This window comes from Emydura macquarii, unplaced genomic scaffold (assembly GCF_026122565.2).
Source record: "Emydura macquarii macquarii isolate MOO-44397 ecotype Brisbane River unplaced genomic scaffold, CSIRO-AGI_Emac_v2 contig_2473, whole genome shotgun sequence".
Classification (NCBI taxonomy): Eukaryota; Metazoa; Chordata; order Testudines; family Chelidae; genus Emydura; species Emydura macquarii.
Window position 1 is genome coordinate 10484666 of NW_027132610.1, and position 14289 is coordinate 10498954.

Here is a 14289-nt window from a genome sequence, read left to right on the forward strand (position 1 = left end):
GCTTTCTTACTTACTGAGAAATCACTCTGTAGTAAATGTATTCATGGAATCATAGGTATAAGATGAGAGACTTATCAAGACATCTAGGCCACCCTAACAATGCAGGATTCTTCCCCCTTTCCCCCCATTATAGAAAGCCAATAGGTTTTCCCCTATGGGTAAGCCATTCAGTACTTCAGCAATAATGCAGGATCATGTGCAGATAACTGTAGCATCAAAAGTTAGTTTTGATTATTATAGTCACAAATTAAAGTTTTCCCTATTTGGGGATTTACTAACAATCCTGGGTGTTAATTACAAGCAAAAATCACTACTGCTATTTGACTCTTAGTATTAAACTAAATACCCATATTGAATACATCAGTTCCTACTAAAAATGTCAAACTGTGTCCAGACTGGGCCATAGGCTTGTTTCTGGATGCACTTTTCCAAGGAGACAGCACTCGACTGCCTCCCTTCCTTGTAAACAAGTTTTGTTTCTTCTGAAGCCTGCCCCCAATTCAGTTACTTGGTCTCCCTTAGCAGAAGGTATTTATAAATCACGAAATTATGAAAGAATGCATTTTGTTCAGAACACTGCAAAAAACAGACCACCTTACATCATTTGAATTCTCTGGAGGCCTCTGATTCACAGTCTCTACTTCAGTCTCCACAATGAGATCTTCATTCTCTTCAGCTTTAACTTGTTCTACCATGGATGCAGTAGACACACTGAAAATGCCATGAGTGTTGACACGGACTTTAACTTTGACTTTAGACCTCTCTCCATCTTTCTGAGCTGCCACATTCTGGACAACGTATCTGCCTAAAAACAAAGGGGATCCAAAATTTGATGTCATTTTAGATATTTTTCCAGTGTTATATATGGCATCTTTCACACAAACAATTTACATGCATTTTATAGAGTTAATGGAGAAGAGAGAATGCAAGACATGAGGCCTGGCTCAGCCAGAAGAAGTTGCAGAGAACTCTAATTTTACCAGTGGTGACATGGTGAGACAGCACTGATGATCAGGGAGTGAGTGCAGAAACCTAAAAATACCAATGTTGGTTTAAGTTTCTCTCAGACTTCCATACCAGATGGGCTTAAATCTATAGACAAGATATCTTCCTCCCCACCCCCCCAAATACACCCAAACTTTCAACCCTGCAAACTCAGCCCAAGATCTGAGTCAGAATTGGGTACTTTATCTCATCTGCACCACCACCAATGAGGGAGTCTAAAAGCCAAATTAGCCTCTCAACATCTATACCACCTCCGATGGGGTCATACGTGTGGCCCTGCAAACTGAATTGAAATAACTCTACCGATGATGCATAAAATGGATTAGAATCCAACCAATAAATTTAGTTTAAATTGAGGGGAAGAGGGGGATAAATAAACTTTCCCAATCCAGACTATGATCTCCAGACACAAGTGTAACAGAAATATAAAATAAAAATAATGAAGAAAGCTCACTCTCTCACAGCTGTATTAGCTCAAAAGTAACACCAAGATTAAAAAGGTGACTATAGCAAACTGACATGAATGAGTCACCAGATCTGTGTGTATTCAAAGTATGTCATTTTTAGATCAATTCCTGTTCAGCATAGAACAGCACTTTGAAAATACAGTCAGATCCCCCCCTCCCCCCCCCAAACACACACACATACTTTTACAGTCTTTAATAGCAATAACAATATCAATATCCTTTGTTCCAGATCAGAATGCGTTGGTCTTTTACTACTTATGCAAAGAACTTCAAGGGTCTGTGAAACTGAGGAAAAAAAAAAACCAGTTACTAACTTTTCGGTAACAGCTGTTCTTCAAGATGTATTGCTCATGTCCATTCCAAGTAGGTGTGTGCGTACCACAAGCACAGGTCGCTGGAAAGTTTTCCCTCAGTAGTACCTGTAGGGTCGGCTCCAGTGCCCCCTGGAGTCACGCCTCCATGGCGCTCTATATATGGCCCTGCCAACCCTCCACCTCTTCAGTTCCTTCTTGCCGGCCAGCACTGACAGAGGGATAGGCGGGTGGGTCTGGGAATGGACATGAGCAACACATCTCGAAGAACAGCAGCAACTACGGAAAAGTTAGTAACAGTTTTTTCTTCGAGTGCTTGCTCATGTCAGTTCCAAGTAGGTGACTCCCCAGCCAGATTATAGGAGGTGGGGTTGGAGCTTAGAGATCTACAGACTGAAGGACTGCCCTGCTAAACGCAGCATTGTCCCTGGCCTGCTGGGTAATAGTGTAATGGGCAGTGAAGGTGTGGATAGTGGACCATGTTGCCACTCTACAGATGTCCTGAATCAGTATCTGGGCCAGAAAGGCTGTGGAGGAGGCACGTGCTCTAGTAGAAGGGGCCGTTAACTTTGGGGCTGGTAGTTTCGCCAAGTCATAGCAGGTCCTAATGCATGAGGTGATGAGGTGTAAAAGGTCAAGGCGTGCCTAACATCCAGGGAATGCAGTCTGCATTCTTGACTGTTAGCCTGCGGCTTTGGGTAGAAGACCGGGAGGAAGATATCATGAAACTGGGAAACCACCCTCAGCAGAAATGCTGGGTAGAGACCTTATCCTTAAAGAAAACCATGTATGGTGGATCTGACACAAGTGCCCTGAACTCAGAGACTCTTCTAGCCAAAGAGCCACCAGAAAGGTCACCTTCCAGGATAATATAAAAGCAAGCACGTCTTGAGGTGCTCAAACAGTGGGCCTGTCATCTGCAAGAGGATGAGATTGAGATCCCATTGAGGGACTGGTAGTCGAATGGGAAGATATAGTCTGTCTAGGCCCTTCAGGAATTGCACCACTACGGCGTTAGCAAAAACCAAGTGTCATGCCTCTCTGGGGTGGAAGGCTGAAAGTGCCACTAGATGTACCCTAATCAATGACCGTGACAGGCCTTGCTGTTTTAAGAGTAACAAAGAATCGAGGATTGATGCCAACTCAGTCTTGATGCCCCTATGGGTGGCCCAGCACAAAAACTTTTTCCATTTAGCCAGGTAAGTGGCCCTTGTGGAGAAGGTTTCCTGCTGCTTCGAGTACCTCTCTGACTGACCCCGAGCATGCCAGCTCCAGAGGATTCAGCCATCGAGTTTCCATGCCATGAGGTGAAGAGACTCCAAATTGGGATGATGAAGGGTTCCGTGTTCTTGAGTAATCAGGTCTGGGAGCAGCAGAAGAGTGATCAGGGAATCCACCGAGAGGTTGAGCAGCATGGTGTACCAATGCTGTTGAGGCCACCCTGGGGCTATTAGAATCACCAATGTCTTGTCTTGCTTGATTTTCCACTGCTCCCTGTGAATGAGTGGGGTAGGTGGAAAGGCATAAAACAGTTGTCACATACCCAAAATGCGTCCGTGATAGAACCTGGGCTGTGATTCTGAAAGGAGCAGAATCTAAGGCACTTCCTGTTGATCTTTGTGGCAAATAAATCTATTTGGGGAACACCCACTGCTGGAAGACACTGCTCAACACATCCAGACGGACGGACCACTCGTAAGTGAGAAAGGACCTGCTGAGGTTGTTGACCAGAGTGTTCTGAGCTCCCGGAAGGTACAATGCTTCCGGGTGAACTGACTGAGCGATGCAGAAGTCCCATAGCTTGAGGGCTTCCTGGCACAGATGAGAGGAGTGAGTGCCACCCTGTTTGCTTATATAAAACATTGTTGTCGTATTGTCTGTTAAGACTAATATGACCTTGCCCTCCAGGTGAACTTGGAAGGCCTGACAAGCGAGACGCACTGCTCTCAGCTCTCTCATATTGATATGAAGTAAAAGTTCCGACTGGGACCAAAGACCTTGAGTCCTTAGGTTCCCCAAGTGGGCTCCCCAACCCATTGCTGAGGCATCCACCACCAGGCACACTGATGGTTGAGGGCAAAGAAGGGAACACGGGGGTGCAGTGCTGGTGAACGGCGTCAGAGGGACCACAACCTCACCTACATGGCTAGCTTGCCCTTGGATGCATCGTAGGTCTTTTTGGTGCTGGGTCACAGTCCTGGCTGCAATGAGACGGAGGTGGCAGTGCAGTCTCCTCAATAAGTTCCCTGGCCACCTCAAATGTCTCCAGTGTGGAGAGGAGCTGCAGTTCCTCCTCCTGTCTCTCCTTTGGGGAGTCCAATAGCTCTGAACTCAACAAGATCCTCCTCAGGCCCAGAGTCAACAGTGCCAATGCAGTGGGCTCAGGACTCTGCCAATGACGACTTCAGCATCGGAAAGCACCCCCTGCCTACTCTCTCTTCTTCTGTGGCACTGGGAAATGGGAGCAGTACTGCTGCTCTCCGTGTGCTGAGTCCTTCAGTGCCAGAGAGTAATGTCAGTGCCAGGGCTCTTTTGGTGCCAAGACCTTTCTTGGAACTGGCTTCTTCACGGAAGCTAGAGCACCCCACACCAATATTGAGGAGCATGGTCTCTGCCCCACAGGTCAAAGGGCAGCCTCTATTAAAGAGGAACTTCAACCTCTGACTGCACTCCTTCTGAGTCCTGGGCTTGAAGCCTCTGCAGATTGTGCACCGGCCCTGATGATGCAACTCTTAGGCACCAAAGACAGGACAAGTGCAGGTTGTTCCTCCACAGAGACTTCTGGCAGGACTCAAGGCTTGAAGCCAGGCATACCCTGTCCCAGAGAGGGGAGGGGAAGATAAACAACCCGATAAGCAGGAGTACTTAACTGTACTATAAACTATTAACAGGTACTTAGCAATAGACACAAGAGGGAAAATGCTTGCTAGCAAGAGAAGCAAATGTTCCAGTGACCGTCACGGGCAGTAAGGAGAAACTGGCAGGGCCCTATACAGAGTGCCATGGAGGCACAACTCCAGGGGGCACTGGAGCCAACCCTACGGGTACTACTGAGGGAAAACGTTCCGGCAAACTGTGCATGTGGCATGCACACATATATTTAGAATCAACATGAGCAAGCACTCAAAGAAGAATATAGTATTAGCTACAGCAAAATGCTATTGTGCTGACTTCTCCCTACAGCTTTGGTTCATGCAATCCAAACCATGCAACCTGGAACTTTTGAATATGGACGTTTCCTGTTTTTAATTCAATATTCATTAGCTTTCATCAGTCATTGACTTTTATTATATAATGCTATTTAAGAGTCCTCCAATTAGTTTTCTGATACTTAATATGTAGATTGCTGATGTGGAAGAGAGATGATAGGGAATTATGGCACGTGATTAACTGAAAGTCAATAAAATGCTATTGTAACCATCATATGTTGGATTATAGATTAATCAAATGTGTGAAGCTGAAAAATTGATTTCCCTACTCAGTTTGTTAGATGGAAGTTAGAGATTTGCATTCAGATTTAGCTACCCCCCTTTTTTTTTTTTAAAGCTGATAAACTGGAGCAAGCTCAGATAGGGTCTTGAGAAATATTTAGGAAATTAAGACATAAGAAAAGGTTAATGTATGTTTCTACTCTGAGAGGTGATTAGATACAAGTGTCCTTAGTCAGTAGATCTGGTCCCTTTGTATACTGTATTATGTCTGCTTACTTTACTGACTGAAGCCAGTTTTTAATCCTATTTTGTCTTGCAAAAACGAATACAACTGTAGAAGTGTGACCTGCATTCTCTTCCAGCTCACACAGCACAACTACTAAATCAATTCTGAATGAAGAATTTAACTTGACTATGTGAATCAGTACCAAACTGACTTTCGAATTCCAGATAAAGTTTTCAGGGTTGAAGTTAATATTTTTACTTGTAAAACTGTATAGATGTTAGAAGTTACTGTAGACCAGTGGTTCTCAATCTATTTAATATTGTGGGCTGCATATGCATATCCAATATTATCTGTATGACCCTGATGTCACATGGGCCATAGCTGTGTGCTGACTGGGCCGCAGGTTGAGAACTATTGCTGTAGACAAATACGAACCCTACAATGCCTTTGTAAATCTCAACTATCAATGATCAATCTAAGGAAAAAAAGACTGAGAGAAGACTATTATATACAAGCACGTAAAGATTATGACCCCAATTCTCATTAATCAAGGAGACCAGATTAAGTACAGGTTAATAAAATGCAATACTATTTTCTGATTAAACAGTAAGGGAATCCCTACACCAGTAAAGCAATGGAATAGGTTTCCAAAGGTGGTTTATTGTTTTGCTTCCACTGGAAGATTCAAAGCTTAAGTTTTTTTGTATATAGGGGATGGGTTTAGGGATATTTGAAATTAAGACTGTGGTGGTGAAAGGAGTCAAAAAAAGTAGCAAGAAATCCTTTGCACTTATTATGGTTCCATTCCAGTCAAGGGATTTGACATAACTGGCAGCCTCTCTTTAGCTTATGACATGGAAGTGTCTACCAGGGACTAGGTTAAATTCAAACTCAGTTCAAATGTAAATTGAGCTGGAAACATGAAAACATATACATAAATCCACGTGTTATAGCTCTACCAAAACAGAATGAGGTGGATTAACATTACACAATCATGGTGAAAGTAAAGAAATTTATATCATCTTTCCAATCTCTTGGTAAAATGTCAGGTTCACCAGGATAGTCACTTACCAATTTTTGTCTCAGGATATGGGACACCATTAGGATCAGAATAGAATGCTTCTAGCTCAAATGGACCTTTCCTATAGAAGGTGAGAACTTTGGAAAACGGTGCTGCATGATTTCTGCTGAACACTTCATGTACCCTACAGTCAGGATCAAGCAAAAAGTATTTTAGAACAGTACATGTGCTGAAACAGCTGCGTTTTTCCCTTAGGAAAATGTTGGGTCCTTTAACAAATAGTTCAGAGAAAAGTTATTTCTGAGCAGATTCTTTCCATCACGCATTATCAACTTGGAATGTAGGGCTTTGTGTAATATGAAGTGATTACACATTCCAGCTCTTTTAGGGCCTGGTGAGCAAGACAATGTAGTTACATTTTAATAGGGGCTTGGTAATAGATTATCAGTAGATGTACGAAACTTCACTTTTCTTCAAATGTGTCCCTCAGTTATCTTGAAATAACAGTTTAATTTAAAAATTGCACTTCTATAATACCTTTCTGAATCTCAAAGGCTAGTTATGTTCCTGCTTACCAACTGATTTGCTTTGTGGCTCAGTCAAGAGAGCCAAGACACTGGATTATTTCTCCTCCCTTGCTCTTACAGAAAGGCTGAAAACTATTCATCCAGGATTCTTCTGTGCTCTGGGCTCTGTTTCAGTCTGATTACTTCCAATCTCCAGAAAATCTAATCTAACTCCCTGCCTAAGGAATCTCTTGTTGAAGATCCATCTTGGAAACCTGGCGAGGTGGGAGATTAACTACTTCAGAACTGTGCTACAGAAAGCAATATACTTGAAAATGGGAATACAGTTTGCCTTCAGAAGTTCAGTCTACAACAGAACAAAGCTAAGGTTTGTACAGCTACATCCTATGAGAAAACACATGGATAACAGGAGACTCAAGGCTGAACTAAATGGAACTTGGGGGATAGACTCTACCACCTTGGATAACTGGTGTAGAGACTGACGTGTATCTACAGGACTGCTGCAAACTGCATGTGGTAGATTTAACAGAAAAAGGGACGTGTTCACTCTATTTTGATGGCAAGAATTTAAAAAAAACAAACTGAATTTTTTAAAAGATTCATAGTATTTTATGAGGGGACGCTAAAATTATTTTTTTTAATTATAATATGGCTTAGTAGCACATCTTGCTATAATTTTTTTTTTACCAGTTCCTAAATGTATTCTTGAATTAGTATCTTTAATTAGTCAAAGAAAAATCCTCTATAAAAGTTTTAACAAACTATTATGATTTTAAAATATTAGGAATATTTTCAGATAGAAAACTGCCCACAAGCACAGCCCACCTTTGAAAACAATTGAAAAGATAGAAAATGCTTTGAATATATGCATTAACATTTACACAGGTCTTGATTAACCTCATTTCTGTATTTATTATCCAATAACTTTTTTTCTGTATGTTTATATCTTAAACATTAACGTAAATATGCAAGTCAAAATGGGCCCTGTACACAGGTGGCCACTTAATCTCATGAATCAATATAGCTCACTGACAAAGGAAGTTAATTCTGAGTCCAATTTACAAGCCACTAGTCATACTTTTAGTAGGGATTACTATAGCATTCAATTTCACTTGAGAGAAAAGTAAGTATTTTTAACTGCACGTTTGCCACAGAATCACTATCAAAGCTATAAACAGCACAGCTCAAAGGACCTATGAGTTGTTAAACTGCTTAGCACTGACCCTTCAAGAAAGATGCACACATGAACTTTATCCTTAAATTGCATAAAACCAAAGTCCAAAAGAGAACAATATTTAAAGCTACCTACCCTTCAGTGTCATCTGCTTCTGTGTTCCACCTCAGAGATATTGGGAATGGAACTGCATCTGTGACAGAGAATTCTCTCACTTTAAATGCTGGAGAAAGAATTGCACACTAAAAGACAAAAACAGCTGTTACGATTGGCTACGTACTTGAATGTTAGCCCTTCAAATAATTAACTTTCCTGTAAATATTAAAGGAAGAGTCCTATGCTTTATTGGTTGTACCAAAACAGATCTAGGTAAATTAATTGCTTAAGTGAAACCCTGATGTGAAGGAAGAAGGAATTATGCTCACAAAGGATGCACATTCTTTAGATAAAGGGGACCTTCAGTTTATCCCTTGTATTTTAGCAGAACTGCTAATTATCCCTAATCCAACCAAAATTACTCTTCATCATTTTAGTTCTAACATACTTAATCTGGTTGGCTAGTCTTGCCCATGTGCTCAGGGTTTAGCTGATCACCATATTTGAGGTCAGGAAGGCATTTTCCCCCAAGGCAGTTTGGTATAGGCCCTGGAGATTTTTTGCCTTCCTCTGCAGCATGGGGCACAGGGTCATGTGCTGGTGGATTTGCAGTACCTTGAAGTCTTTAAACCATGATTTGAGGACTTCAACAACTCAGTCATAGGTTAGGGGTCTATTACAGGAGTGGATGGGTGAGATTCTGTGGCCTGTGCTGTGCAGGAGGTCAGACTAGATGATCATAATGGTCCCGTCTGACCTTCAAGTCTATAAACCTGTAAGTTTTTCTTGTTGCTTAACACTACAGTTCCCAAGGTATGCACCTGGTATGTTCCAAAGGAATAGCAGCATTGCACAGAATGCCACCCGAGTGTGATGTGCATGTCCAGCAGTGAAGGGGGTTAAGACCATTACCGTTTCTTCATTCCTTGTGCTTATGGGAGCAGTCAATGGATGTTCAGGGGAATGGTTAGGGAGGAGAAAGACAGGAACAGAACACAAAATGAGGAATGAAAGGAAACAAAGGTGATGGAGGTCAAGAAGGAAAAAAGTTCTGAACAAAAGCAATTGACTCTCAGGGTACATCTACACAGTACGCGATGGTGTGTTTGCAGCATGGGTAGTCACACCCAAGACAACATGGTAACACGGACTTGTACTCAGGCCAGCTGTCTCAGTAGAAACCCACCAGGGATCCCAGGCATGTACTTGGGCTGCAAGGCCGTGCCACCACATCTTCACTACTAGTGCCTGTAACAATAGATTAAAGGTAGCATGGGTATGCCTACCTGTGCTACTTCACACCTTCACTTGCAGTGTAGACATACTGTTAAGAGATAAACAATCTACTATCAAAGTCAAGTAAAAATGGACTGTGGACAGAGCAGAAATGAGACATGTTAAGTTAGTGTTACATTTTGCTATTACGTCCAATACCAGAAAAATTTTACACACAAATGTGTTTGTATGTTCAATGGTACTACGTACAAGCCATCTGAATATATTAAGTAACAAAGGAGGCTTTTGCAGACTTTGATGGATAACGCTAAATCATTCATGCCAGAGGTGATCCTTCTATATTTCTAAAGACTGGATTATTTTGCCTGTGGAATGCACCTGAAGGTAAGTGTTTTCTAAAATAATATAGCAGAGAATATCCTGAACCCCATACAAAGGCTCACTGTCTTTTTGCTAATTATATTATCTGGACTGGTCAACGACCATTGCCTCACTCAGTCTGCACCTGCCAGTGAGGCGTTAAATGACCAGAGCCAAGCACTCTCAGCAGCACCAACAGGAAAAGGGTTAAGCTGGGGGGGAGCGGGGAGAGTGAGAAAATAAGGTATATGACAAGGTTTGGAGTTCGGGAAAAAATGGTAATGGGTCCACAGGTTCAAGGCAGATAAAGTACAGTGACTAAGTACAGTTTAGTCAAATCAGTTAAGTCATAAAATAAAAGTGACAGAGCTTTTAAGTACGTCACTATTTCAGTATCCAGTGTACGTTCCACTGCCTGCTTTAAGAGTGCCATTTTGCCTTAACTGTATGGTCAATTCTGCAAAGGCAGTGCTCCCAGAAGACTTAAGTGGTAGAGTGAATACTATACCTGTAGAGCACAGCCTCTTGCAACAGCTTCATCTGCATTCAGTGTTGTGCTGACATCTTTGCCAAAGAACTTTGCAATCTTCTCTTTAACAGCTGGAATGCGTGTAGCTCCACCAACAATCTCAACGGCGTTCACATCTTCCACTTTAAGCTGAGTTTGTGCCATTAATGAATGGAAGGGCACCTCTATCCTTTCTAGGAGGTCAGCACATAATTCTTCAAACTGGGATCTAGGAAAATTAGACAAAAGTCAGTTAGCTCCGGAGTTTTGTTTTTAAGCAGTTCCTAACAAAACCTGATAAACTGCATGTTGCAGCAAAATGGCTAAATGTCTTTATAAACAAAGCCACCATGAACATGTTAAAGCTGTTTAATATTTTTAAAGTTAGTGAATTTAGTGTTTGCAAAGGTGCCAAACTCAAGTGATGTCCACACAGGCTAGCAACACTGTGAACAGATACCATGCAAGTTTTCCCACATTCCTGTCAACACATCTCAGCCATACAGTTCAACCATATGCATCACTACCTGAAGAGATCCCTTCTAGAGGGTACTCTGCCTCTATGCCCATCTTCAGCCTTCCTGCACAAGCTATAGATAAAGGTGTGAACAGTGTTGGTTTTTATGCTGTGAGCACTTTTGACCTAGGAATTAGAGGCACACCACTAAATATCCACTTGAGGGAGGTAGTTTTGGTCAGTAATGACTGGGAATGAATGTGAATTAGTAAAATATTCTGTATGCCATAGCCAGTCTCCCAGATAGTGTTATTCTGCCCTCCAGTTCTATCATGGTGTGCATTACAGTATTTGTAGATAAAGCAAGAAGCTCCATTAATCACCATGGCTGAGATTATCAAAGCAGTATAGGGGATTTAGTTTTAATTAAGAATGTGTAGCCAACTCCCCATCTTGCTTTGAAAGTGTCAACCCATATATGTAAGTTATACAGAATGAGGGTTAGTGGTGAGTTTCCATGTTTATTACAGTACCTTCCCTGGCAAACCCTTCTGACATCTACAGACAAAGAGGGCAACTATGTTACTTTAATTATTGCCTCAGTCTCTCAACCAGCAATGGGAATTCAATGCATGCCCAACATCTCCACACAAACATGGACATGTACATGAATTTATACCCCATTTTAAACTCATGTTTTTCTCTAAAAGGTGGCAGCCAGTCAGTGAGAGATTTTATACCTTCGGATTCTTTGTGCAGTTTGAGTGTTTGGTTTCTCTCAATATATTTAATGGGAATCTTTTGAATTTGGGCCCTGGCTGAATTTTTGCTTAACAAATCTCTTAAAATGTACTCAATACTTGGCACAAAGGTGAATCTTGAGCAGATCCAGTGTAACAGGCAGGATTTTTTTTTTTAAATGTTGAATTTAAGATAATTTTTAGCTATTCTTCACATTATAATGGACAGTTCATGTGCTATGCAAACAACCAATTGGTTGCTGAAAAAAGTTTGCAAATAGAACCTTATCCATCAGGAGCTATACTTTTGTCAGTTTTTATCTCACAGCAGAAAAGGGCTCATATGCCCAGCCACTGATGGATAAAGTCATCTTCAGCACTAGCTGCACTTTTGCACCTCTACCCCCAGGTAAAATAGCTTCCTATTAATTGGATTTGGGTTAAGTAGTTCACAATGAAGTTTGTGCATTATGACTGACATGCAACATTTCTGATACAAACCAACAAAAACAAGAAAATATGTTAAGCTACTTAAGAATATTTATCCTTCCACCCACAAGCACATACCTTATCATTACCACAAATATCATCTACCATAGACCATGTACTGCAACTGCAGTCTTGCCCCATTTCACCCTCCTGCACACACCACTTTACCAACTTATTTTTCCACTAACATTAATAGTTGTTGACCTCTGGGATAGTAGTTGGCTCTGTTGATAGAGGGTAGTTTGATAAAGGGTTGAGCGCAGAAGGACAGTTAAAAGCAAAGAAGGAGAATGACATTCCTCAGAAGACAGAGTTGAGATTGTAGCGTATGGTAGCATATGTATGTAAAGTAAAAGTAAGTAAGTAAAGAAATAAAAGGTATGCCCATTCGGTAGGTTAACTTTTCATTTCCTTACTTTTATGGATTTGTGTCAGGATGTTGCATGTGTAGTAAAATTAATTGCTTCAAACTACAAAATATTGTGTGTATTAATTCTAGCAGGATTACTTCTATACCCAAGGTGATAGTGTCTTATACCTACAATTGAGGGCATTTCAGACTGGGAGCTTATACAGGCACTGCAACACCAGTGTTCTAACACTGCACATTTGTTTCATTCACATGGATGTCACATACATTATGTAATCCAGTCTAAACTATTCCAGCATCACAAGAAAGCTAGAAGTATTCACAGCAACAAAGATTAGATTTATAAGTGGCCCACTGTTTCAAAAATATTTCATGTTTAACAATACTACATGTAGTCTTAATATAGATCATCACTCTTTTACAACTGGGGAAATGAAGAATTCCATCCACTGAGGTTTTGCTTTAAACAGTTTTCCCTCATTTTCCTTTAAGCTGTTATTCACCTGTTCATCTTTCCAGCCACATCTCTATCGTTCATAAAGCATTCAATGTTAAGTGGGATGTCTGTGCTGTTAGAACTCATTAACTTCTTCAGTTTCTCACACTCCTGATATAGGCGAAGAAGAGCTCGAATTTTTGATTTTGGATCCAGTTTGTACTTTGCTTTTATTTCCACACAAAAGTGATCCACTAACTTTTCATCAAAGTTTCTCCCTCCTAGGAAGGGATCAAAGGCTGTGCCAAGCACCTGGTTTGAAAGAGAAAATCATTTAGTTTTACATTTGACAAATCAGACATTACATTGGACTTCCATCTATACCAGTAAGTCTTTTTAAAAAACAAAGACACCACTACTTAGACTTACTTCTTCCAATATGTAGATTTTAAAGATTTAGTAAGGCATACTAACAGAAGTTGGTCTTTACATGTGTACGTTGGAAGTTTGCCCTCTTTAAAAAGAAACAAAGGCTTTCTAGAATGGATGACAGTCCAGTGTCATGAGGTCCTTACTCCACACATAGGTTCAAATAACTTATTACAAATATCAAATTACTGTATTCCGGTTACAACAAACCAATCAATTTACAGCCTCCCTGTAACTGCAACATAGTACAAGGAGCCAATATTAATGGTGCTAAAATCCTTAATGTTTGTATCCATTATATCAATTTCCACATATCAATTAAATAAATACTTCCCAAAATGAAGCTGTAAAAATGACGTATTTTAGTAGTCTTCACATATACTGCCACCAAGAGGTTCTCTTTTTAAAATGTGGTCAGCAAGTTCAAGGGTTCTAATTGCTTTAGTTGTTTCAGTGTACTGTTACAACTATTTCACATGTTTATATTAAAACAGTTTGCATGTCACTTGAGTCCCATCTCCTCCGCAAAAAACTAATTAATAGTCTACAGCAACGCCTGCTGATCAATATGAAAAGATGGAAGTTGTTGCACATCTAAGTTTTTTCAAGCATCATTTTAGCTCAGCCACATTTTAGTGGTACATTTTTCCCCTTTTTTCTTGACTACACTTTACTTGACCCATAAAGCAACACAAAAATGGATGATCAGCTGACTACCTTTAGTTTACTCTTGTTAAAAGCACAGGCTGATACTTGAAATGCAGAATGACCCATGTCAACAAACACCACTATCCGTGGTTTCTCTTCTGGAGCTGGAAGGTCTTGTTTATAAATTCCATAGTTAAGAGCCACTGTAAAGCAAGAAGCATCAAATGTTATCTGCACAGTCACTAGTGGGTCTCGATTCAGTGTATCATTCGGCTCATCATTTTTGCAACGGTGCAGAGTAGCAAAAGGCAAGTTCCAATTAAATTTATGTATAGCAATGTATATATTTAAACAGTTT

General features: G+C 40.8%; 1 protein-coding gene across 2 annotated transcripts in view; it reads right to left on the bottom strand.

The window, feature by feature from the left end:
• HSPH1 (heat shock protein family H (Hsp110) member 1) overlaps nt 1-14289 on the bottom strand; it is a 31920-nt gene that overhangs the window by 7475 nt on the left and 10156 nt on the right. For both annotated transcript variants that reach the window (XM_067562940.1, XM_067562941.1), the window contains exons 6-11: nt 14001-14134; nt 12922-13166; nt 10363-10591; nt 8298-8404; nt 6512-6645; nt 600-805 (exon numbers count right to left, since the gene is read on the bottom strand). In XM_067562940.1, the coding sequence (XP_067419041.1) occupies nt 600-805; nt 6512-6645; nt 8298-8404; nt 10363-10591; nt 12922-13166; nt 14001-14134 (1055 nt within the window). The remainder of the gene's footprint in view (nt 1-599; nt 806-6511; nt 6646-8297; nt 8405-10362; nt 10592-12921; nt 13167-14000; nt 14135-14289) is intronic.